Below are 27,682 nucleotides of genomic sequence, written 5' to 3' on the forward strand. Positions count from 1 at the left end.
AAGAAAGGACAGCAGGTCCTAGTATTTTTATTTTGGCCCTCAGTAAGTTTCAAATCGTCACAGAAGCAACATTGAAGGCTACCTTCTCTATAGTTTAGGCCTGGTTGGCGCAAGGCTGTCAAAACATTTTCACCCCAAGGACCACATTCCCTTATGAGCAGCTTTCCAAAGGCTGTGTCCCATTGGTGGGTGGGGCCAAGGGCAGCAGAGGGTGGAGCAATGAATGTAATTTTTACATTTGGTAAAGTAGGCTAGTTTGTACAAGCATTTGCTTGTCTCTCTCTCTCTCCTGCCTTCATCCTGCAGTCAAGAGACATTATCAAAGTTCAGAATCATAGAACTGTAGAGTAGGAAGGGACCACCATGATCTAGTCCACCCCCTGCAATGCGGGATTTTTTTGCCCAATGTGGGGCTCAAATCCATGACCCTGAGATTAAGTGTCTCATGCTCTGTCAGCTGAACTCTACCAACTGTGCTATTCACTGACCTATTCTAGCCAGGCAAAAGCACTCAATTTACCCCTGAGTAAATGTCATGACATTGTGTGAATGATTCCTCCCTCTCTTTAATCTTCTAAAAATAGCAGGCAGGTGGTGGTGGGAATTTGGATCAGGAATATGGCAAGTGAGTGGGGGGTTAACCATTTTGGGAATAAAAATTTAACAACACCCTAAAGCTATTTTAGGGCTCATAAGCAATAAATAAATAAATAAATAAATAAATAATTAGCATATAGGGAAACAGTACCGTGGAAAGTAGTAACTACTCTATTATGTGCCTCACAGTCTCAATCTGAACTGCAACTTGCAAATTTTAAACAAAAGTGGAGATAAATTCAGAAATCTATGACATTGCTTCTTGTTTGCTATTGAGCTTGTCTAGAGTTAGCAAAGGACACTCTCCAGGGTCCTGATGTTTGTCTATCGTAAGTTTCTTTGAGTGCCCGTCCATAAATCTTTGCATTTCTAGGACTGCAGGTGCACTTTAGGTGTACTTCCTTCATGGGGCATCAAATCCTTTGCACTCTTAGTCATGAAAAGGAGAGTTGTAAGGAAGTCATTTCCATTGAATGCAGTGTAGTTTACTTCTAGGGTAAACATTTAAGAATCAGCTGTAAGTGCACAAATGCAATATCAGTTAATGAAGGTGTGTTATGCTTGAACTTTGATTAATCTTGGCAATGTTTGAAAATGGGATGGTTAAATCAAGGCAAAAGGGTGCATTATTTCACAGTAAATGCTTATGAGAAAGGGGGGGAGGTGTGCACGCCTGCATGTGTGTCCCAATCCAGATCAGTGACTGGGAGTACATAAGTAGTGAATGTAGTTATTCCAATTGACTTAACACAAGACTGAGATATTGTCTATGAGGGAAAAGCTTATTTTAATATACTTGAGCTTTACACAGCAGTCAGATGTTCTTTTGAGCAAAATCTTATCTGTAAAGTGTTGGGATTTTTTTTAAAAAAACCCAAAATACGTCTCATGTGGGGCTCCTTACATTATTTCTAAGCAAACCCTATAGTTATGAAAGTTCATTGTTCTTAGTTCTAAGGCTCAGAGGGGTCATATTAGTTCAAAATCCAGCCATAAATGCATGCTTCTATTCTGCCTGGAACCAATAAACATATATAACATACTATCTTGGTTCATTATAATTTATTGCGAATGTGTCATATTCTACATCTTATGAATTTTGATAACCTTCCATACCAGTGAGATTCCACCACAGTTGTTAAAAAATAATAATCTTCATTTTCTTTCCCAAGCAAATGTTCTAAGCAATGTTGCCCTTGTAGCAGGTATCAACAATTGTGGGATTGCACAGAGTTGCTGATAGAGTTAATCTGTCCTGCCAGCCAGAACTTCTACGATCAGTCACTTGATAAATCCAGACTATCAACATTATCCAGTTCCAATATTTGGGAGTTCCAATATTTGGCAGCACTTTTGGGCATCTATGAAAGTTTTCAGCCACAAAACACTGATTTCCTAGAAAATTCAGCCCCCTCCCTACAAAAACAGACAAGAATCTTCCCATGCACACCACAAACAAAATGACAGCCAAAGAAAGCAGGTTAACAACACCCCAGAAAAGAGACACCTCCGGAACAAACAACTACTCCAAAGCTTATTGGTTCTTGTTTTTTGTTCAAATATGAAGATCAGGGGGCTTTGGTGGCCAGTAACAAATAATTAGAGAGGTGAGAGAAGGAAACCTTGCTTGTCCTTCACATACACCCCAACCAAGAGCAGGAGTACCCCCCATCACCCCTCCTGGAATTAAAGCTGTTTCACAACATCACATTAGCCACATAGTGAAGGATTGCTCCCTCCTCTCAATTGCTGCTGTGCAGAGACAGCAAGGGGAGGAAGGTATCAGGCAGGAAGGAGGCTGTCAGGTAGGCAGAAAGTTGGGCCTACCTTCTTCTGGAAGATGCAGCCAGCAATCAGAGGTAGGTTTCAGCTCCTTAATTGGGTTTTCCCATTTTGCTTGCCTCTCTTTCTTGCCTGATGCCCCACCCCCTGGGCAATCCATCCCAACCTGTAGTGATCTGTGCCTGTCTCAACACGACTCATCCAATGCCCAAGTCTCTCCAAATAAGAATAGTTCGGGCTCAGGCCTCAGCCAAATCCAGTGCACAGCCCTAATGAGAACTTTAAAAAGCAAAAACACAACTGGTTGCAACAGGCTATCCTTTTCTTTATTTAGTTGTACCTTCAAGATACTATTGGGGCATTGTGCTCCACCAAAATTGTTCTCCACTTAAAACCAGTTCAATGCCTACTTTGTCACAGCTTATTCCTTATGGTTCTTCCTTACACCTTGGATCAAGTATGAACTTATTTCAGAGTATTCAGCAAAACTCCTCTGACAGTAGTGTAACTATCTGTGATGCAATTATAAAAGCTTGAGTAACTGACAACAGTGGACCTCCAGTTACATATTTAGAACTACTCTACGCCACACATCTTCTAAGAAATGTCTCTCCACATTATGGTGATATACATCATCCAAGTACTCTCTTCTATGGATTTTTGCATCATTAAGGAACATGTCACCTTCTATTGGATTCTGCTATCGCACAGAGCACATGCAACACAATCAGATGCAGAAACACAACTCTTTCATTTCATCACATAATATAATGAGTAGGAGGATGGCTTCAAATACATAGTAAGTGTGAAATCTGTCCCGATGCATATTTCGACTGTTTTATCCATTGGCATTGTGTGACATCCACAAAAGCTGTTTTTGTTCTTGCAATGCAGATCTGACTCTGCTTTGCATTGTAAGTGGTTATGATTCACAGCCCTGTAAGTGATTATGATTTGCAAGTGGCTTAACTGGGTTTGAGTCTGCTCTCTCTCTCTCTTTATATTGACTTGATTATAATAATGTTTTCTTAAAAAAAATAAAAATCCCAAAGATGACGATCTATTTCTCAGGGCAGTAATGAAATGGATGCTTGTTATTATGCTGAACTTCAGTTCATATACGACTGAATTCTGAATGATGGGTAAGCCAAATGACCACAGCACTAAGATTTCCCATTGACATCTGGTTGGCCACTATGAAGACAGAATTTGGGACTATATGGGCCTTTGACCTTATCCAACATGGTTCTTCCTACATTCTTACCAAGTGGCATTGTAACCCCATAGGGAGAATGAGGCCTCCATTCTCATAGCTAACTCGGCATAATGAGTTTTCTTCTTCTTGCGCTTTCTAATGGCTGCAATGAGATAATTGTAAACATGACCAGAAGCTACAGAAAATACAGGTTATGATTTGAACTGGCCATTTTGTGCCTCCTGGTCATTTGAATTTATGGGTGCTTCTGGAATCCTTCTTATCCTAAGCACACACACCCCTGTGTTTCATATTGTTTGGTCTTGCTTCTCAGATAGGACAGGAGCATAAGGAATGTTCCACTGTTCTGTTCATTTTGAATTACAAACACAATGCTGTGCATGTTTTAGAAATTTCAGATCCTTCAGTTCACTCATTGCGACCCTCTTCCTACATTAGTTTTGTGCTAAAAAACAGTCTGGATTTGACGGTACACACGACTGCATCAAGTGCTTGACTAATGCATATGTGAACTCACCTGCATTGACCCAGCTGCTTGCTGCTACCAACAAGTAAGCTGGAGGAGGCTAGGTAAAGTAGGAGAGGTCCATCAAAGGATCTAACCCAGAACATGCCTTGAATACAACAGCAGTTGTTGGGGATTTTGCCTTTTCATCCATGGCTGACTCAGTTTCCTCAGCCACTGTTACAAGGCAGGTCTCGCCCACTCTTTCTCCTCATTATTCCAGGGCTCTTGTTTCGAAGGCAATCCAGAGTGAGTGCAGGAAGCAGCGGGTTTTTTTTACTCAGAATTGGCTTTGTGATTTAGATTAGACTTTGTCTGCAGGATAATAACTGATGGCAAATCTGAATGAGAGCATTGTATCTTTGCCAGTACTATGATGCTAAACCATGCAAAGAAAGAAAACAATGGCATTGAGCAGAAGTGGGAGCACATTCACCATTGCTAGCAAGGCAAGGAACAGGCAGACTCAAAAGGAAGAAACAAGCTATAGTGACCTTCCCCATACATACTAGGGCTGTACTCCCCTGCCAACTAAATATTAAAAAATCATACAATAGTTAAGCATGCTGCAGAGAGGGGAAGGAGACACTACATTCCCTCTGCCCACATGTTTAATCAGGGTTTTAGAAACCTAATTAAATCCACAATTGGAAGTGGGGTGACAGAAGGAGATGTGTGTGTCTTGCCCCCTTTTTGCAGCACTGCAGCCAGCAGGGTTGTATACTCCACTCAGCAGCTGGTAAGTGGAGGGTTCAATCTTGCCAGTTGCTTCTTTCCTACTGTGTGCACATGCTAGTGAAATGGATCCCAGCAGCCAGCAGGATTACACTTTGCACTCGCTAGTTGGTCAGAGGAGAGTGCAGTCCTGTTGGAGTCCGCTTCCCCAACATGTCCCCTGTGGGAGGGAGCTGGAGAATTAGGCCTCCATAACCATCAGGATTGAACCCTCCACTGGGAACAAGGGCACATAGCCAAAGCATACTGTGGGTCTCTTTGAGGTCTCTCTTGCAAACAGTCATATATTGTTCTTTGTTCTTTCTGTAGAAAATTCAGACTCAAAACCAATCTATAGCTGTGGCAATATATAATCATGTGACATGATTAATTGGAAGGGGGAGGAGACTGTGCCACCACTTGTGGGTTAATTGTGGGTCACAGAGTAGAAGAAAAGTGACATAGAACAGAAAACCACATGCAGTAACTGTGAAATGACAGGCAGGAATGACAGGCTAATTTTGTGCAAATAAGCCTAAGGCACTACCATTTTATTTCTTTTAAAAATGTTTTATTTTTAAATTGCCATTAACACATTTTCTAAACTAGGAGACCCTTTCGATTTGCTACATCTTAATCTCCTATTTTGTTTTTGTTTGGTTTTTTAAAGAAAAGGCAGAAAGATACGCTGGCATCTTAGATGGTTGCATTACAAAATTCTATTAGAATACACCTTTATCAAACAAAAATCAATCCTCATTATAATTCCCTCCCCACCACCACCACTTTGATGCAGACTACAAAGCACTGCAGAACAGCTCAGCATGATGCCAAATCATTTTAACCTAACCCAGCAAGACATACACTGGAACCATAGCAGTAAATATGGATTTTGAATTAAAGATCAACAATTAACTAGACCTAGACTTATTCACTTTTATTTCTACCTCTCATCTCCAATTAGTCATTGCTTTATTTCTGTCATCAACTACATATGTCTTTTTTTCTTCTTCTTTTACTGGTTGTGTAACTCACTGGCTTCTTAATAATCTGAAATGGCATTGAAAACAGTGGAAAGAACACTGCAGTGTGTGTGTGTGTGTGTGTGTGTGTGTGTGTGTGTGTGTGTGTGTGTGTGATGGAGTCATAAGAAAGCAAGGAAGGAAGAGCTATGGTGTTTCCCAAAATGTAGAATCACAACCACATGTTTTCTATAACGCTACATACAGTATTTATTGCTAGGGTTCCTATAACACAAAGTTTTGCATATAATGGATTCTGGTTCAACCCTCTATATGCACAAATCACCTCTAACAATTACTGTGTAGACTTTGTGGCATAGCTGCCAAGTCTCCCGTTTTTCATGGGTGCCCAGGCATGGGCAGAGCGACACCGGAAGTTGCTTCTACGCATGTCCAGTCATGTGTAGAAGCAACTTCTGGTGCCACGCCGCTGCTGATCATGCATTTTTTCAGCGGGAGACTCGGCAGCAATCTATTGTGTGTGTGTGTTTGTGTGTGGACCACTGGTTAGAGCCTGTGGCCCCCTCAGATGGTCTGAGACTACAACTTCCATCATCCCTCACCACTGGCCATGCTTGCTAGAGCTGATGGGAGCTGGAGTCCAATAACACCTAGATTTGTTCTAGTAAGGCATCATCCAAGTCTTCAGTCTGGCTTCGTGGTCTATAGCAGACACCCACAGTAAGGTCACTGCTGTTTCTCTCTCCTACACATGCTTCCAATGCAGACTTCAGATTATGCTTTTTTACAAGAACTCCAAGGATTCACCCACCAAAGCCAGGTGCAAAATATACATTTAGATATATACTCAGAATTGAAGAATTCTAAGCTCAGGAATTTGCTATGCAGACATAATTTGATGCATGCAGTAAAGCAAACTGCTTCAGAAATAATGAGCAACAAGGCAGCAGGTATAGAAAGGTGAGCAGTGAACAAATTCAATGGCAGTTGAGAGCATAGAATCAGGTGTGGAGAAGAGGGGAGCAAATTATAGCATCTGGGAAGAGGTTCTATAATATGACAATGACAAGCTTAATATTTAGGTGGTACATGGCAGAAGGACAGTGGAAAGAAGTCATGATAAGGATGGCCTTTAGACCACCAAGCTTCACAAGGTAGTCTGAAGACTAAGCTTTTTCTTTTTCTAATAGGTTCCAGCCTCCTGGAGTATCTAGGAAGCACAGCTCCTGCCACATCCAATGAAAAGGAAGCCAGAAATCCCACTAGCAGGGATGGCATGGGCTGTTCTCATTTTCCAATCTGGTCAGAACAGGATGTGGCCACATGTCATAGCTGTCAGTCACTCACATGTCCATTCTTAAAGCCAGCCCGCAGACCACTTGTGTATTGTACATACTTAAACAAAAATACTAAACCCATGTGGAATTTTTACAGAAAATGTCTGCCTTGAAACAGGATAGCACAGGTGCAAGGGACATGAACCAAATTGAGACGGACCCATCACTAGGCAATTCCATCCTGTTAGAAAACTAACTTAGCAGTAAATATATTTAACAATCAAACAACCTTCATCTGGTTTCTAGTTCCCATATGCAACGTTTTTATTGCAAACAAGCATTGTCTGTATTAGCATACAAACAGGACAATGTTTGAGAGGTACTCTAGGAAAGTCAATATAGTCGACAAGGTAAGCTAGCACCAGAAGCACCACTTACTCTGTGCAAATTTTGGAGGATTGTCGTTGACATCGGTGAGTGTAATTGTCACAGTGGTGGTTCCAGAGAGTCCGCCCATGTGCCCACCCATATCTTTTGCTTGGATGACCACAATGTACTCCTCTTTGGCTTCCCGGTCCATGTTTGAAAGAGCTGTTTTAATAATTGCTGAAAGGAAAGAAAGAGAAGACAAACAATAGAGAGGAAGTTTACTAGTGACACACAATTGACCAAGAACAAGGTTAAAGAGTAGGGATGCTTTTCCTGAAGCTATATGTGTTTGGGTAAAATGCATTAAATACTTTTATTCAATACCAGCCCTGATTCATCAGGGCTTATGTTCTCAGTATTAACAAAAGATCACATCATGTGCAATCTCCACCCCTCCCTTCTGTATGTTTGGTGTTTGGTAGTCAGCCTCCCCAGCTCCCATTCTTCTGTGGCAACTCAAGAAAAACATTGTGATATAACTCCTCTAATGGGGCCTTTTTAGATCATGAAGTGCTGACAGCCAGGGAGGCTGCAGTAAGTATTTAATGGAAAGAAAAAACACCCAGGCCATCCTCAGCGACCTCACAATAAGTTAATCTGATCCCCACACCAACTGAATCTCTAAATAAATTCTAAAGCAGCCTATAAATGATGGATTATTTTTTTAAACAACACTCATTCCTGCAAAGAAAAACTTTTTTTTAAAAAAGGAGGACAGGTAGAAAACTGGCTGTTCCTGTCCCTTCCACAATCTCAGGTGGGTGCAATGCTCCAAAGCAGCAGACAGATTTGCAGTAATCAAAGAGCATTTAGTGTGGGTGTGGAAGTGCATGTTTTGCTGTTAAAGCCTATTAGTCGCTAGGTGATCAATCTATTAGCAGCCAAATTCATAATAGTACAGTAGTTTTTCTTGAGGGGATGCCCCCCACTAATCCAGTTTTTGAATCATTTTTTAAATGAAATCATTTGTCTGTGAAAAGAGAGCAAGAAGTTCAAGTTATGGAATCATCTTAGTAATAAGTGAAGCGTTAAGAGTGTCAAGGGGAATTCAATCCACCAGTGCAGTGGGCTTTTAAAATCACTGTGCTCCAGGGGTTTCTTTCTCAGGCATGGGAAGAAGAAGAAGAAGGGGGGGGAACCCCACTTCAATCCGGGAGCTTATCCTCTTGGAGCTCTCAGCTGGATGACTCTGTGTATGTGGAAACATTTATAATTATATACTATTCATGTCTCCTATTAACAATAATATTATTTGAAAAGTGGCAATTCTCTAACACAGTGAGATCATGCAGCCTATTTCTTTGTATGGGGGCATAGCAGATATATATTTAGATCGACATTAGTGAGAAACACAAAAAGCATTGAAATCCAGAAATCTGGAACCAACTCAATATAGGCTCTGGGAGTAATTATGTGAACATTTTTTAAACAAACAAAAAAACAAAAAAACCCAGTGAGAACTACGATCCTGTAGTGGTTGAGGAAGAAGAGGAAGAGGAAAAGGAGGGAAATAAGAGTATGCTGGATCAGACCAATGCCCCATCTAGCCCAGCATCCTGTTCTCACATTGACCAATCAGATGCCTGTGGGAAGCCCTTAAGGAGGATCTGAGCACAAGAGCTCTCTCCCCTCCAGTAGTCTCCAGCAACCAGTTGTGGAGGCAGAGTATAGTGGTTGTAACGGATTAGCCCCAGGATGGAAGATTTATTACACCCTGGATTAGAAAGAGTTAATCCACCTCCAGCTTAAGTGACAGCGCATCTTTAGGAGGCGGGACGGTGCCTGGTTTAAAAAGGAGGGAATAACCGTTTTGGCAGTTGGAAGAGGGGGGAGTGTGGTGACGATGAGGGAAGAAGAAGGGTGTGGGGCCAGGGTAGTGGTGGTTTAGGTTAGGCTTAAGATAACTTGAAGTTAAAGTCTGACAGAGTTAATGTATAACTGTAACTAAGCTTGTAAACTTATGCATCGTTAAGAAAAGAAAAACCTATGTTCTCAAGAAAATAAAATTCATCTTCTTTTTGTGCCAAAGAATATCGTCTTGGTTATTCCAGCAGCGTATTAAAACTCACAGAGGTGGGGACTCAGAAAAGGGCAAAACTTACCTAAGGAAAAGGGGATAGTTTGTGTCCTAGAGTCACACAAGAAGGGCAGTATGGTGAAAACCTAGAGTGCCACAAGTTTGCCAGGGTGATATGGCAGACTGATAGTGGGGATCTGAGTTGAGGGAGTCCCTGTTCTGTAGGCAAGAGGTTGTTCATTCAAATAGTCCTGAGTGTTTGTGAGATCAGGCTACGAAAGCTGGAGTTAGACTCTCTTTACCGAGAAGCCCAGAATTGAGGGGTTTATTTTAAGGTGTAAGGAATTGCTTTACCCCTGTACCCTTTCGTCTCACAATCTATTGGCAACGTCGGCGAGGGGGTTCGTCGCAGTGGTCATGGCTAGTAGCCATTGATAGCCTTATCCCAGGCTTCCTCAACCTTGGCCCTCCAGATGTTTTGAGACTACAATTCCCATCATCCCCAATTACTGGTCCTGCTAGCTAGGGATTATGGGAGTTGAGGGCTAAAAACATCTGGAAGGCCGAGGTTGAGAAAGCCTGCCTTATCCCATGGATTTTGTTTAAATGGCTTCTTTTAAAGTCGTCTAGGTTGCTAGCAATCACTGCCTGCTGTGTGAGTGATTTCCATAGTTTAAGTATGCTCTTTGTGAAGGAAGAGGATGGCAAAATTTGGTAGGTTCAGATCCAGTAGCAGGTTTTAGGGGTTTGGCAATGCTTGGCTGAAAGGAGAACAGAGCATGTGAAGTCCTCAAATTCTGGGAAAACTTGGAGGAGAGTCCACCTTCTCCGAGGAACGTCTTGCCCCCCTCAATGGTCCCATTTGGAGTCAGTTTTGCTCCCCCCCCCATCAGTTTCCAGGGGACATTCCTTCTAATCACCCTTCTAGGTAAAGCAGGTGACATTTTCCCATAGCTTTTGATAGTTAATGATTCCAGTCAGAGATAGATAGATGATAGATGGATTTGCTCAGAATTAATTGAAATATTTTCTAACTTGTGGAGGTAGGGTACATAGATGTCCCCACTAATTGTCAACACAATGGCATGTGAGCCACTGCAGCTCGCCCATCTTCAATGAGAATGGTTTGGAGAGAGAACCAAGTTTTCCTTGTATGGCTACGTACTTCCGTTGTTGTGTGCAGAATGAAAGAGAGCTTTGTGGAATGACATGTCTCTCCCCGTTTCTCTCCTCTTCCAACAAACTATTATGGCTGTTGTGAGTGTCAAGAAACCAGGGATCACAAAAGTGGTGCTTGTGGGCAACTAAGTGCTTTCAGTCACCTTCTCTGGTGTCCACAGGGTACCTTCTTCCCCCCACTGAAATTAGGATTGAAAGAAGAATCTTTTTGTAGCCAGTAGAATAGGTCACATTGTGCACTTGTTTGCAGGGTATGTGTGTGTGTGTGTGTGTGTGTGTGTGTGTGTGTGTGAGTGTGTGTGTGGTGTCCACAGCAGTCTTTCCTGTTTGAAAATGTGCCCATTAGACCACAGACATTGGCAACCCCTGCAATAAACAACTTAAAACCTTATTTTTGCCTGCTTTTCCATTTCCATGTTTGCTTCCACTGTTGACTTTCCCCCTTTTCCCCATCTAATTCCCCCCTTTTGTGAATCCAGTGTTTGCTTTTCAAAATACACCCTTTTAAAAAAACAAATCAAAACATCAGACACATAGACCACAAGGGTATATTTTCTCCAATTCAGGTTCTGAGACAGATTCGGCAAATTGCTGAGTATGAATTTAAGAGCTCCTTGAAAAGTAAATCTCATTCTACCTCTGTTTTATTTGCTCTTGGGCAATGTGACACCAATAGCCATTTTAGGAGAATAATGAGAATAATAAATAGCAACCTTTAAAACATGACTCTAATGTTAGGGGACAATTTAAGGATATGTTTAAGTATCGTTTATGGCCGAAACATTTGCTTGTCCATATATGCTTTCCTAACTTTAAACTGCAGGGCTTGGCGGAATATTGAGAAAGGAGTAAATGGCAGTGTGCCACCTCTCTTTCTCTCATCATCTTCTCTCATTCTTCCTTTCACAGACCTTGCTTGGCAACTTGGAGGAGGAGGCAGCTAGCATTCCTTCAATGGTCAGATTTGGTGCTGGACCTAATCCTATATAATAATGTCCAAGATGTCCCTGCGTCCAAGCTGTCCCGTGTGTCCCTGGGGTACTGCGCATGTGCCCCAGGGATACAGGGATTGGACAGCAGAGACTGCGCGCGCGCACTCTCCCCCCCCCCTCTGCCTCCTCCAACCGCCGCTCCCGCCGGACACTGCCTCACTGCAGGGCACGTCAGGGAAGCGAGGGTGGAGGCCGGCGAAGGCCTCCTCACAACCCTCCCTGGCCCGTGAGAGGAGCGGCGGTTGGAGGTGGGGGGGGGAGAGAGTGCACGCGTCCTTCCTGTCGGCGGCTGGGGGAGAGGAAGGAAGGAGGAGAAAGCGCTCCTCCGTTCCTGTCCCCCTGCCGCCGACAGCAAGGACAGGTCCCAGGGTTCGGAGAAGCGCTGCGCAAGCGCTTCTCCGAACCCTGGGAGGTCTCCTTGCTGTCGGCGGCTGCGGGAGAGGAACGGAGGAGGAGAAAGCAGCGCTTTCTCCTCCTCCGTTCCTGTCCCCCTGCCGCCGACAGCAATGACAGGTCCCAGGGTTCGGAGAAGCGCTGCGCAAGCGCTTCTCCGAACCCTGGGAGGTCTCCTTGCTGTCGGCGGCTGCGGGAGAGGAACGGAGGAGGAGAAAGCAGCGCTTTCTCCTCCTCCGTTCCTGTCCCCCTGCCGCCGACAGCAATGACAGGTCCCAGGGTTCGGAGAAGCGCTGCGCAAGCGCTTCTCCGAACCCTGGGAGGTCTCCTTGCTGTCGGCGGCTGCGGGAGAGGAACGGAGGAGGAGAAAGCAGCGCTTTCTCCTCCTCCGTTCCTGTCCCCCTGCCGCCGACAGCAATGACAGGTCCCAGGGTTCGGAGAAGCGCTGCGCAAGCGCTTCTCCGAACCCTGGGAGGTCTCCTTGCTGTCGGCGGCTGCGGGAGAGGAACGGAGGAGGAGAAAGCAGCGCTTTCTCCTCCTCCGTTCCTGTCCCCCTGCCGCCGACAGCAATGACAGGTCCCAGGGTTCGGAGAAGCGCTGCGCAAGCGCTTCTCCGAACCCTGGGAGGTCTCCTTGCTGTCGGCGGCTGCGGGAGAGGAACGGAGGAGGAGAAAGCAGCGCTTTCTCCTCCTCCGTTCCTGTCCCCCTGCCGCCGACAGCAATGACAGGTCCCAGGGTTCGGAGAAGCGCTGCGCAAGCGCTTCTCCGAACCCTGGGAGGTCTCCTTGCTGTCGGCGGCTGCGGGAGAGGAACGGAGGAGGAGAAAGCAGCGCTTTCTCCTCCTCCGTTCCTGTCCCCCTGCCGCCGACAGCAATGACAGGTCCCAGGGTTCGGAGAAGCGCTGCGCAAGCGCTTCTCCGAACCCTGGGAGGTCTCCTTGCTGTCGGCGGCTGCGGGAGAGGAACGGAGGAGGAGAAAGCAGCGCTTTCTCCTCCTCCGTTCCTGTCCCCCTGCCGCCGACAGCAATGACAGGTCCCAGGGTTCGGAGAAGCGCTGCGCAAGCGCTTCTCCGAACCCTGGGAGGTCTCCTTGCTGTCGGCGGCTGCGGGAGAGGAACGGAGGAGGAGAAAGCAGCGCTTTCTCCTCCTCCGTTCCTGTCCCCCTGCCGCCGACAGCAATGACAGGTCCCAGGGTTCGGAGAAGCGCTGCGCAAGCGCTTCTCCGAACCCTGGGAGGTCTCCTTGCTGTCGGCGGCTGCGGGAGAGGAACGGAGGAGGAGAAAGCAGCGCTTTCTCCTCCTCCGTTCCTGTCCCCCTGCCGCCGACAGCAATGACAGGTCCCAGGGTTCGGAGAAGCGCTGCGCAAGCGCTTCTCCGAACCCTGGGAGGTCTCCTTGCTGTCGGCGGCTGCGGGAGAGGAACGGAGGAGGAGAAAGCAGCGCTTTCTCCTCCTCCGTTCCTGTCCCCCTGCCGCCGACAGCAATGACAGGTCCCAGGGTTCGGAGAAGCGCTGCGCAAGCGCTTCTCCGAACCCTGGGAGGTCTCCTTGCTGTCGGCGGCTGCGGGAGAGGAACGGAGGAGGAGAAAGCAGCGCTTTCTCCTCCTCCGTTCCTGTCCCCCTGCCGCCAACAGCAATGACAGGTCCCAGGGTTCGGAGAAGCGCTGCGCAAGCGCTTCTCCGAACCCCAGAATTTTCTAGAGCCCGTTATTGAACGGGCTGAAATACACTAGTCCTATATAATAATGTCCATGTTGTCCCTGCGTCCAGATGTCCCGTGTGTCCCTGGGTCACTGCGCATGTGCCCCAGGGATACAGGGATTGGACAGCAGAGACTGCGCTGCGCGCACTCTCCCCCCACTCTGCCTCCTCCAACCGCCGCTCCCGCCGGGGTGGAGGCCGGCGAAGGCCTCCTCACAACCCTCCCTGGCCGTGAGGAGCGGCGGTTGGAGGAGGCGGGGGGAGAGTGCGCGCGTCCTTCCTGTCGGCGGCTGGGGGAGAGGAAGGAAGGAGGAGAAAGCGCCGCTTTCTCCTCCTCCGTTCCTGTCCCCCTGCCGCCGACAGCAAGGACGGGTCCCAGGGTTCGGAGAAGCGCTGCGCAAGCGCTTCTCCGAACCCTGGGATGTCTGCTTCCTGTCGGCGGCTGCGGGAGAGGAACGGAGAAGGAGAAAGCAGCGCTTTCTCCTCCTCCGTTCCTGTCCCCCTGCCGCCGACAGCAAGGACGGGTCCCAGGGTTCGGAGAAGCGCTGCGCAAGCGCTTCTCCGAACCCTGGGATGTCTGCTTCCTGTCGGCGGCTGCGGGAGAGGAACGGAGAAGGAGAAAGCAGCGCTTTCTCCTCCTCCGTTCCTGTCCCCCTGCCGCCGACAGCAAGGACGGGTCCCAGGGTTCGGAGAAGCGCTGCGCAAGCGCTTCTCCGAACCATGGGATGTCTGCTTCCTGTCGGCGGCTGCGGGAGAGGAACGGAGGAGGAGAAAGCAGCGCTTTCTCCTCCTTCGTTCCTGTCCCCCTGCCGCCGATAGCAAGGACAGGTCCCAGGGTTCAGAGAAGCGCTGTGCAAGCGCTTCTCCGAACTCTGGGATGTCTGCTTCCTGTCGGTGGCTGCAGGAGAGGAACGGAGGAGGAGAAAGCAGCGCTTTCTCCTCCTTCGTTCCTGTCCCCCTGCCGCTGACAGCAAGGACAGGTCCCAGGGTTCGAAGAAGCGCTGCGCAAGCGCTTCTCCGAACCCTGGGAGTTCTGCTTCCTGTCGGCGGCTGCGGGAGAGGAACGGAGGAGGAGAAAGCAGCGCTTTCTCCTCCTCCGTTCCTGTCCCCCTGCCGCCGACAACAATGACAGGTCCCAGGGTTCGGAGAAGCGCTGTGCAAGCGCTTCTCCGAACCCTGGGAGGTGTCCTTGCTGTCGGCGGCTGCGGGAGAGGAACGGAGGAGGAGAAAGCAGCGCTTTCTCCTCCTCCGTTCCTGTCCCCTTGCCGCCGACAGCAATGACAGGTCCCAGGGTTCGGAGAAGCGCTGCGCAAGCGCTTCTCCGAACCCTGGGAGTTCTGCTTCCTGTCGGCGGCTGCGGGAGAGGAACGGAGGAGGAGAAAGCAGCGCTTTCTCCTCCTCCGTTCCTGTCCCCCTGCCGCCGACAACAATGACAGGTCCCAGGGTTCGGAGAAGCGCTGTGCAAGCGCTTCTCCGAACCCTGGGAGGTGTCCTTGCTGTCGGCGGCTGCGGGAGAGGAACGGAGGAGGAGAAAGCAGCGCTTTCTCCTCCTCCGTTCCTGTCCCCTTGCCGCCGACAGCAATGACAGGTCCCAGGGTTCGGAGAAGCGCTGCGCAAGCGCTTCTCCGAACCCCAGGATGTTCTAGAGCCCGTTATTGAACGGGCTGAAATACACTAGTGCTATAATAAAAGCCTAGGTTTGCATTCAAACCAGCACTAAGGAGATAGAAATGCTTGTGCTGATGGAACAATCTCCCCTCTCTCTACCCTACATGGGAAGGGTATGGGGCACGTGACGGGGAGGAATGGGAGAAAGTCTATGAGCTTGCACATCTATTCAGCTGAATGCAGTTTGGCAATAATTATGTGACTTACACCCATAAGATAAATATTGCCCAATTTGTACTGTTTTTGGTAGGGAAGCTTGGATTCATCCTCATGGCTTCCCAAATAGGTGACTGTTGCTGTCAAGTCTTGCAGCAACATCTGGTGGATTGCCTGGTAGGCATGAAAATATTTCATTTAAATCTTTATATTTCTAGGTTCCTAAATAGGTGTTAATTGCCTGCCGGCAAAATGAAAATAAATTAGCAAGCAATATACAACAGCAACAAAAACTGCATCAGGCGATTGAGTGGCATATTAGCACAATAGCACAAATTAAGCCCTTTTGTAACAGTGCAAGAAAATGAGAATTTCCCTCTTAACTCTGTGCTTCAACACTAACAATGCTAGAGCTTGGCAAGTGTATTATTAATGATTAGTGATTATTTTATTTTTAAAATTTTATATTGCACTTTTCACCGTCTAGGTCTCAAAGTGGCTTACACCGATAGAAAATATACAAAATTTAAAATACAAATTAAAGCTCGTTTAAAATTTCAGAAATTTAAATGAAGATCGGCAGATTTTTTAAAAAAAGAACAACAAAAAATTAGATGAGCATTCACAATGCAAATGCCACCTGAAATAAAATTGTGTTAACGAGGTGTTTGAAAGTCATCAGTAACAGGGCCTGAGTTGTACTGGGAGAGAGCTTCACAGAGTTGGGCCCTCAACAATGAAGGCACAATTTCTTCTACTCCATGGGGGATCAAAATGATCTCAGTGAACAAGTGAAGATGTACAGGCTAAGGTAGTTCTTAAGGTATCCTGAGCCTAAGTTATTCAGGGCTTTGCACACTAGTACAAAACCTTGTTTTGTTCCTTACCATGGTCACTGCTGGAGGGCTGCATGTTCTCCATCCCTATTCTAGAGCATCTGATGAAATCCAGGAAGCTACAATTACATAGCTCTTTAAAAAAAACACTCAGAAATGTGGAAACTTTGTTCTGATTTAGCTCCTTTTATTTAAAGAGTAATTTTCAGTGTCACCTGTCTGATATAATCAGAGACAAATAGAATTATGTGTATATTCCCATATTACTTTGCACATCATTTACTGCCAACTGAATAAGAGGGTAAATGGAGCAGAGAGAGGGAGATAGACTCTCCAGAAAATTGTATAATGCATCTAACTTTCTGAATATGTTTGATTCAAACTATACTCTATTCGAGAGAGCGAAATGGGCAGCTCATAAATGTACCTGGACATCAATCCCTGCATGAGGCATGGAACAAGAGATGTGCATCAAGGCCACACATTCATTTTTAAAACAAATGATAAACAAAATGAGTGAGCTGCTTTTGATTTAATTAATTTAAAAAATGAATGATAATTCAAACAAATGAGTTCCAAATGTTAATCCACTCATTTCTCATTCATTTCTCATCTGTTTCATTTGTTGTGGTGGCTGTTTTAATTGGAACCTGGCTTTAATAGCATGTACAGGTCACAGAATGGGAGGGGGAGGGAGGGAGGGAGAGAGAGCAGTTAGATTTGTCTATGAAATATTTTAAATTGCCTGTAAAAAGGAGAATTTTTGTATTTCTGTCTGAAAGGTCTGTCCCTCAAGATGGTAGCAGAATGCTTATAACAGAAAAGACTAGCAAACTAGCTAGGGATGAGGGAGATATTTCACTTGGTCTCCACTAAAAGTTGAACCCACTTAATCCACATCTTCCTAGAGTATATGCAAACCAAAACACAGCCATCTTGCACTTCTCTGAATTTTGCAATGGAATTCTTCAGCCAAGTAATATATACTAAAATGCATATACAACAATAAAATGTGCATATAAATGCATATATTATGAAAATAACATACAAAAAGTGTATTATATTAGGCAAGATTACATACACAAATGCATATATTAGGATAATTTCCTATTCAAAGTTTTCATGAATTTTCAGTGCAAACTGATACGGAAATGTGTAGAACTGAATTTACAATTGTGAAAAAATGAGAAACAAAGAGAAACCAAAGTTGGTAAATGCAACACAGGGATCAAAAACTACACAAATGAAAAAGATGCCCCCCCCCAGTTCACCCTTCCACTGCCCCCAAAAGTAAGAATGTCAAAAGAGCCTGTTAGATCAGGCTGATGACCCTTCTAATCCAGCATTCTGTTCTCACAGTGGCTAACCAAATGCATTATGGGAAATTGAAAGCTTTTGGTTATCAGCAAGTGGCAATCATAACCAACATAGCTAGTAGCTGCCTATAGCCCTATCCTTCATGTCTAATCTTTTTTCAAAGGCATCCAAGTTGGTGGCCATTGCTACATCTTCTGGGAGTGAATTCCAGGATTTAACAGTGTGCTGTGTGAAGAAGTATTTTCTCTCTCCTCCTCCTCCCCCTCCTGTCTCTGAATCTTCCAACATTCGGCATCTTTGGATGCCCACAAGTTCTAGTGTTATGAGAGAAGGAGAATAACAGTTCTTGAGCTGCTTTCTTCACATCACACCAGGCATAATTTTATACATATGTAACATGCCACCTCTTACTCACCTTTTCTTGAAACTGGAAAGCACCAACTGTTGTAACCTTCAACTATAGGGAGCTGCTCCAACCCCTTGAACATTTTGCTTGCTCTTTTCTGAACCTATTCCGGCTGTACAATATCCTTCTTGGAAGTGAGGCAACCACTTCTCTCCCCTTCTCCAATTATTTCCCCTATGTTAAATTTTAGATTATAAGGTCTTTGATGCCGACACCTGTCCTTTTGTACTCTGTAAAGCATCATGGATCTCTGATGATGCTATATGAATCATAATAAATATTAAACAATAGCAGTGGTATACTGAGAATTATTAGAATGAAACTGAATTATGTTATGCGATAGAGCCTATTTGCAATTATGTTATGCGATAGATGAGAAGCAAGATACCAGCTAACTAAAAGGCTTAGTAGAGATTGCTGGCAAGTTTGAGTGGTACTGTTTCAGATTTCCTATTAGCCCTCTGCTTGAAACCAAACACTCTAAAGCATGAGTAGCCAACATGGTACCCTTTAGATCAGGCATTCCCAAACTTTGGCCCTCCAGATGTTTTGGACTACAATTCCCATCATCCCTGACCACTGGTCCTGTTAGCTAGGGATCATGGGAGTTGTAGGGCAAAACATCTGGAGGGCCGCAGTTTGGGGATGCCTGCTTTAGATGATGCTGGACTGCAACCCCCATCAGCCTCAGTGAGCATGATCAATGGTCAAGGATGATCAGATGTGCAGTCCAGCAACATCTGTAGGATATAATGTTGGCTACTATTGCTCTAAAATGTATCATATGGGGGAGAATACCATGGGAGGGAGCAAGTAAATACAAGGTGTTTGACCCTGAACACCAACAGCTTCAGGAAGAAGCTATCAGAAAGACCATTAAGAACTTGGAATTTCAGCAACAGTACCCTTGAATACCCACAGCTATTTGTAATTGTCCCTGTAAGTGGTTCCTTAAAAAGGAGGTGGGATAGAATTTGCAAACTACTTTGGATATGATTTTTTATATTGTGTTATTCATGCTGGAGTTATTTTCTTCACATTTTTTTTTGTGACCAGGAGAAAATGACTCATCTGCCTTCTTTATTTGTTAAATACTACACCCCTTCCTTGCACAGACCTTTACTTCTAATGTAATCAACACATAGTGATTGCTTTATCTCCTTTTAGGACATCACCTTCAACACTCCCCACACACATACAAAACGTGTCCCTTTCCCCCCCTCTCATTAGCACATCTCAAATATTTGATAGGCAAGCTTATATCTTCCCTTAATCACTTCTTACCTAATGTACACAAATTACATACTTATCTGTCAAACATCTCACATCATTCTCTATCATTCTCTCACCTTAGCACTGAACATTTTTAAATGAAAAAACAAAACAAAACTTGTACATCTTTGCAGTATTCCCACAAAAAGCAGTAATACTGCAGAGAGAGAGAGAGAGAGAGAGAGAGAGAGAGAGAGAGAGAGAGAGAGATTCATAAAGTGAAACATGTTGAAGATGGAGAGAAAGAAAAGAAGTCAGAGAAATTGTGGGTGGACAATATTTTAAAATTATACAGATCTAGCACCTGGATCTAGTAATGGGAAAAACTACCAATTTCAGTTTCTGTCAGTTTCTCAATTTTACAATCTTAAACGCAGTTCATATTTTCACAACAGTTTGTTTGTTTGCTTGCTTGCTTGTTTTCAGAATAAAAGTACAGATGAAAATTAATCAGCATTCATTGTGAATTTCTCCTAATATTCATGGGGTTTTTTTATGCCTCCAAGTGCGACTTCTGGTCACAACGACATGACATCACATTACATCGTAGGTGTCATTGGTTACCCATAATCTGGGTCCCACATCAGCGCCCCTGCTGAGCTGCAATCTCTCAAAGAAGAAAGATGAGAACAAGAACCTCAGCATTCTTTGTGAGCGGTGCTGTCAATAGCAGTAGTAGTAGAAGCTAAGCTTTGTGATGAGGAAAAAAGCAAGTTGCTTAAGATCTCTCTTTTGGACCAGAGAGAGAAAAGTGTATTGAACTGCAATAAGGTCTAAAAAGAAGGCTGGGCCACGTTGCTAGCTTGTTTAAGAGCAATGTGTTATTTTGTATCCTATAACATTTAATTGTAACTATATTAAGGCAGTTTTGCAGTACAGGTTTGTAGCTCATTCTTGTGGTGGAGAAATTTATTTTCTACTCTACACAAAGTGCAACACCTCTAGCACACCTATGCTTAGAAATTACTGTATTTGACAATCTTTTCATATCAGTAAATGTTTCATCAATTTGGGGCTGCAATGCAAAACTGGTGCTTAATTGGAAGTAGCGTTTATATATATAACTTTATCTTTTTCTTTTTTTCCAGGGAAAAGCCTTTAGGATCCAGATGATGATCCTCAGTAATTATGGAATCTGAAGTTAATTAGAGAAGCTAGTATTACTTTGGCAGTTTATAAAGGAAAAAAACACCCTTATAGTCTCCTACGAGCCAGAGCCTTGCATTTTTAGGGCTTTATAGGTTAAGCCCAGTTCCGCATGGAAACTTTAGCTCCTGCAGATTGGATAGCCCCAATCTAATGTGCTCCATTTAATAAGCAGGCTTCCTCATTATACACTAGTTTCATGTTCAGATTGGTCTCATGGTATACAGTTTCAATTGCACACCTGTGCAACCACACAGCATTTAATGGATTTGCTCAGATGTAACTTAGGGCATTGCTAAAAGTTAATGAGTTTGCAAATATGACCTTGTAAACACCACTGGGTTAATACAAATAAAGTGGAATCTAGGAGGGGGGGGGAACAGGCCACTCCCTGGAGGCAGTACTGGTGGTACAAAGCTGTTAATATGTTTAGAAAAAAAAGTCATGTTTGCAAGAATACATTCGTCTAGAAGCAAGTCCAACTAATATCCATAAACAATATTTCCAATTAAGGATCAGCTCCCATAATGTCCTTGGAGATGTGGTTTCATTTAAGTGCTATGCACCCATCCACTCCTAATGAGCTGGGTTTTACCTGGGGACAGGTCTTTGTTACAAGTCCACTAAAAAGCACATGAATATCTGGACCACATGATTTTTCAAGGCCAATTTGGATGCAGCTTACAGAAGACCAAATAACTAATGATTCTGTACTTGTTGGTACAATTAAAAAAAAAGGGACTCACATCTACAATTCTATGATCTCGTCACAGGAGAGCAAGCATCTACTGTGAACATAAGACCATGATGAGAATCTAACCAGATAGGCTAATGTCTACCTACCTAGTTTTTCTCTAGCGGTGGTTAACCACAGCAAACAAACTCTTATTTAACCTTTCTTTATTGAGTAGATATTTCTGGTATTTGATATGATCTCTTTCACCCCCAATAATTATTCATTTTCTCTCTCTCTATTTCCTATCAGTACAAGAGTTTTGAACACAATATGGTTGGCTAATGGTAGTTGTTTCAACAGTATAGAGAGCAAAATCAGAATGAGCAAATGTTCTTAAGGCAGAAATCCATTTCTTAAGGGTTCATAAAATGACTGAGGAAGGGTGAAACTCATCCATACTATTCCTGTGGTTAATGGAGAATCATTCCCATCTTCTTTCATACTAAGTTACGTACTAGTTGTATTTCTACCATCATGAACAAAACTTGCAAGCCTACACATACTTACTAGGGAATAAGCCTTGTTAAAATTAGTAGGACTTACTTGCAAGCAAACGGTCATGCTGCAAATTTCTAGTCTAGCCCTGATCATTTGAACTGTCCTAGTCTGCAGATTCAACAGTTCTATCATATTCTGTTCAAGATGCAATTGTTAAAACTGCATAGAATTTTCTAAATAGAGGCACATGGGAGATGAACTGGAAACATTACATTAGAAATATAGGAAATAAATATATGAAGCGATCACCATTCACCTTTCTCAATGCTCACATTTATTTTCATATTTTATTCTTAAAATACACATTTGAAACACATTTGATTTTTTTAAAGCTAAGAATCATGTAAAAAATGGAAATGTATGAAATTTGGAAAAAGTATGAAAAGTTTCTGCATTGGTTGGGCTAGGTGACCCTTGAGGTACCTTCCAAGTCTACAATTCTATGATTCTTTGAAATCTGAAGGGTGATTGCATCCTGATCCACACATTAATCTGGAATTAGTTCAGATCTGTTCCCTTTACTTAGAATGGCAGAACTCTTGCTTTCTTCTGTGTCCGATTTTGCATAGTAGTCTGTTTACTACAATCCCAAAACTCAAAAGAAAAGCAATAGCACAGGGGTTCAATTACTTCAGCAAACTCCTATGAAATGTAAATTAGTTAAATGCAATTGGATGTTGTTGTTGTTGTTGCTGCTGCTGCTGCTGCTGCTGCTGCTGCTGCTGCTGTTCTGCCATGCCTCTATTATAGAACAATGTACCACTTTAGATTATGTGTCATTACAGTAATTGCAATTGTAATAATGATTGTTTTGATTTAGACCATCTCCACCTCACATTAGGTGAAAAATAAATATTTCTGTGGAACTTCTAGCCAACAACTATGGGTAGGGGCTACAGTGGGGACTAGAAGTCAGTGAGCTATTAGAGAATAAACAAAACTTGCATGCTTTTATAAATAATATTAGAAAGACAACTTCTCAACAATGAACAGAGGGGGGAAATAAGTTAGAGCTTCATAAAAAACCAGCAGAGGATGGTAGCAATTTATAGAGATTGTAATGATGTGAGCCATTGTAAGATACATCACTAATTTGGTGTCATTGCAGAGTGTGTTTATCCTGCCTGAGAAGCTGTTAATCTTTTTTAAAGTATTGTTTGTTTTTGCCTTCTCATTAATGAAACCTATTGTGTTTGCAACCACACAGAGTGGGGCGGCGGAGGATATTATTCTGTGGTGGTGAGATAATAATAATAATAATAATAATAATAATAATAATAATAATAATAATAATAATAGAACAACAACATTACAATCATAGATTTGTAGAGTTGGAAGGGACACTGAGGGTTATCTAGTCCAACCTTCTGCAATGCAGGAATCCAAAAACAACAATGACAGACAATGACAGATCTGCTTAAAAACTTCCAAGGAAGGAGAGACCAGCACTTCCCAAGGGAGTCTATTCCACTGTCAAACAGCTCTCCCTGAATGACATACTCTTCACTGACAGAAATCAGTGTGATGACTTGAATTCATTTATTTTATTTTTATTTAATAAATTTATATACTGCTTGACTGTAGTGGTTTTCTAAGAGTTACTGCATGCACAGCTCATAAATATACATATTGAACGCCTCAAGGAATTCTGAAGGTATCTAAGCCCACCACCTATTAAAACAATGCTGAACAATTTCCTAAATTTGTACATTTGTATGTTGACAGTTACTGTCAACATTGTGCTCCATTGTTCCAACACTCTTTCACATTCTAGACTGACCAAAAAAGCAAGGTTGCTATTTTGCTATAGGCCCCAATTCAAAATTTTGTAAGACAAAGTAAATGGCCTGCAATCTGAGCCACAATTATGTGCAGGGGCACCATCTCCCAGGGGTCAAGCCCCCCCCCCCATCAGCAATTTCCAGTTATGCCAATCCTTGATTGATGGATAGATAGGAGTGTAGGGAGGGGCCGTAGAGTAGCAGGACTGTGAGTTTGAAGGAAGGAATGGAATCTCATCTCCACCAATGCACATCAAATGTGGCAAGTCTTCAGCTAGCACTCCTTACTTAAGATAGAGCTATCAAGTAGGCTACATAAAAAGGTGCTCAATACAACAGGGCCTGTGGAGATTCACAGAGCTTTTTAAAGTTCAAGCAAAGCAAGGTCTGAAATAGAGAGTGAAACAGCACACACACACACACACACACACACACACACACACACACACACACACCCTCTGTGATGCATATGATGTTCCCTTCGAGGATGCATGAGGTAGACATATTCAAGATCCCATTGGGGTGCTTGAGAAGTTGTGCAAAGCCAGGATGTGTGATGTGAAATCAATTATGTGCCAGAAGAGGTTTTTTCAGGCATCCATTCCCCTGCTTCCCAGGGGACTAAAGACCAAATCAGCTGGAGCTAGATTGCTAAGGCGTTGTCTTCACACATGTGTTTACTTTGTTTCACTCTCCCTATTTCCATGAGCAGCAGGAAGTTCTAGACACAGCTTTCAATAAGGTCAGCTTCCTTTCTGCAGACACTGTCCTTTTGGACATTACCTGCAATGAAATGTTGCCGTGTAGAATGTTCCTACTCATGATTCTGGCAAGCTAGACAGACATCCATTCCCTTTTCCATGATACTACATTCCATTCATCTTTTCTTTGCAGCCCCAATTCCCCCCACCCCCATTCACTCCAATTATTATTCCATCTTTTGTGGGCATTAAGCTTGTTTAGTCCACATTGGGCTATTTTTGGCCCAGTCTAGTTTGCTTGAATTATTGAAGTATATTTTACTGCAGATAGCCAAAGGCTAAGAATCCCTATCTTCTATGAAAACAGTAAGTCAGACCAATGGTCCATCTAGTTCAGTGTGGTCCATCTACTCTGATAGCTGCTCTCCAGGATTTAAGACAGGTAGTCTTTCTCAGTCTGACCTGGAAATGCTAGGGATTAAACATCTACACACAAATCAGATACTCCTCTGGTGAGCTATGGTCCTTTCCTGCAACCAGTACAGGCCTCCCTCTTTTGCCTATTGTCACTTTACCCAGAGTATTTGTGCTAGCATTCCTGGACTACAAAGATCCACAGCTCTAAAAAGCACACATCTAATTACATGCAAGAAGCAGTCTCAAACCCAGATATCTTAGGGAGCTGCATTATTCCACTTCAGACCATTGGCCCAACTAGCTCAACGTTGTACACAGTGACTTACAGTGATATTACAGGACTTTAGGCAGTGAATTTTCCCCAGTCCTACCTGGACATGCCGACACCTGGGAGCTCCAGCACACAAAGCACGTGCTACTGAGCTATGGCTTCTGTTCAATGCCAGACATGTTTTGCACCTATTCCACCTGCTCTTGTAGAGAACAATACAGTTTTAACTGCAAACTGCTAAACTCCAAGAGATGCACGTAGAATCCTACATCATTTACATGTTTTATGCATGCCAGCCCTGGGACGGTTTAATTTACAATGGCACAAACTGCTGGAAACTGTAGCTACATTTGATCTATTAGTCCTGGCTTTCCAAACAACTGCACTGTAAAACCCCTAAAAGTGTCCATGGTGCATACAAGATATTATCATATACACTTCTTGCAAATGTTCAGATTATCAAGAAATCTGGAGGCATATTTCTTTCATCAAGCTGAGGTTTTTTTTTAAGTGCCTGTGCTCTAAAACAGGTGGCTCCTTGAGTAACGAATTGAACACTGCTTGAATCTAAGGGCTTTATATTCCTAGTTCTAAATAGCTCCAGGCAGATTGAATTCTACATCACAAAATTGTCTTCTGAAGATTTATTTACATCCTTTATGCTTTGGGCTTTCTAGATAGAGTTCCCGAGAAAACACAAATGTGATCCTGATTTGGAAATAGTTATATGCAACTTTACAGGTTCAAGGAAAGAATTTTTTGACACGTTTTTATTCTCCCCCGCCGCCGCCACTGCTGCTTTCCCACTCCCTCTGAACTCGTTGGAGAATTTTAGGGAATGCATGCATAAAGTTTTTAAGGACTGATATTTTAGTGTATTTTTAATCTCTGTTGAAAACTGCCCAGACTTGCTGGGGAAACTGAGCCAGATGAGTGGGGTACAAATAATAAATTATTATAATTATATACCATTTTCAATCTTCAAGAAGCCTGGGAGAGACTCCTGTCTGAAACCCCAGAGGGCCAAAACTCTTAGGGAGATGGACCAGTGGTCTCACTATAAAGCACTTTCTAATATTCCTGTGTTCAGCTCTCATGGAAAATATTTGTCAGAATGATCAACAATGTCTCCGCTTCTGAATAAATTGTGTAAGCTATGGATCCAGTTTAATTTGTTGCTTATAATTATTTTAAGAGTGTTGAATGAACTAATGGGCTTGGTCCCTTCTCCCTCCAGACCTACTCTCCAATAGAGGCTAGAGAGACCTACTCTCCATTAGGGCAAGCAGGATACTGCCCCACCCCTCACCCCTCAGCGAGCCTCCACCTGCCTGCCTTCTTACACACAACCAGGCCAGAGGGGTGGCTCTCGCTATTCACTTCTTCCTTCTTAGTCTCACTGTTGTGGATGAGGATGAGGGTTAAACTGGAGGAAGTCTGGCTGCACCTTCTGTTGAGTTGTCTGTCTTCCACCCTACCAGTCTCAATGGGCATCAGCCATCACTGCTTCTCTCCTAACTCATTTCCTTGCTTTCCAGAATTAGAAGTGAAGGGTTGGCAAGTGGCGTTTGAATGTATTCTCTGGGGCAGAGACTCAGGGCAGATGATTTCATAGAATCATAGAATCATAGAGTTGGAAGAGACCACAAGGGCCATCCAGTCCAACCCCCTGCCAAGCAGGAAACACCACCAAAGCATTCCTGACAGATGGCTGTCAAGCCTCTGCTTAAAGACCTCCAAAGAAGGAGACTCCACCACACTCCTTGGCAGCAAATTCCACTGCCGAACAGCTCTTACTGTCAGGAAGTTCTTCCTAATGTTTAGGTGGAATTTTCTTTCTTGTAGTTTGAATCCGTTGCTCCGTGTCCGCTTCTCTGGAGCAGCAGAAAACAACCTTTCTCCCTCCTCTATATGACATCCTTTTATATATTTGAACATGGTTATCATATCACCCCTTAACCTTTTCTTCTCCAGGCTAAACATACCCAGCTCCCTAAGCCGTTCCTCATAAGGCATCGTTTCCAGGCCTTTGACCATTTTGGTTGCCCTCTTCTGGACACGTTCCAGCTTATCAGTATCCTTCTTGAACTGTGGTGCCCAGAACTGGACACAGTACTCCAGGTGAGGTCTGACCAGAGCAGAATACAGATTTCAGAGACTCAAGGAGGAAACTCATAGCCTCAGAAAGGTGGAGGGGAGAGGATGTTCTTTTCCAGGCTGCAGCACAACACCTGTCCTGTAGAGATGGAGGAAGCTGCCAATTTCTGTTCTCTTGGTTTCCCATTTTTCCCATTTCTAAATTCATTTCTCCACATTCTGCAGCTGTTTGGATTTTTTTTTAATCCTCATGAAATTTATCAGCATTTTACTGTGAAGTTCTTCTCATAAACCAATATTTTTATGCAGTTTTGACCAATATAAAAGCCAATTCCCCTGATAGCATGCAACTTTGTATGTTATTTTCACTTGAGAGTCCCATGGACTGCAAGAAGATCCAACCTATCCATTCTGAAGGAAATCAGCCCTGACTGCTCACTGGAAGGACAGATCCTGAAGCTGAGGCTCCAATACTTTGGCCACCTCATGAGAAGAGAAGATTCCCTGGGAAAAGACCCTGATGCTGGGAAAGATTGAGGGCACTACAGTAGGTGAAGGGGATGACAGAGGATGAGATGGTTGGACAGTGTTCTCAAAG

The 27,682-nt window shown here is 43.8% G+C and overlaps 1 protein-coding gene across 1 annotated transcript in view; it reads right to left on the minus strand.

Moving 5' to 3' along the window:
- Positions 1-27,682, minus strand: part of CDH8 (cadherin 8) — a 244,222-nt gene that overhangs the window by 95,656 nt on the left and 120,884 nt on the right. Inside the window, exon 5 of the mRNA XM_035120354.2 lies at positions 7,513-7,680. Within this exon, the coding sequence (XP_034976245.2) occupies positions 7,513-7,680 (168 nt within the window). The remainder of the gene's footprint in view (positions 1-7,512; positions 7,681-27,682) is intronic.

The sequence above is a fragment of the Zootoca vivipara genome, chromosome 6, assembly GCF_963506605.1.
Source record: "Zootoca vivipara chromosome 6, rZooViv1.1, whole genome shotgun sequence".
In the NCBI taxonomy this organism is placed as follows: domain Eukaryota; kingdom Metazoa; phylum Chordata; class Lepidosauria; order Squamata; family Lacertidae; genus Zootoca; species Zootoca vivipara.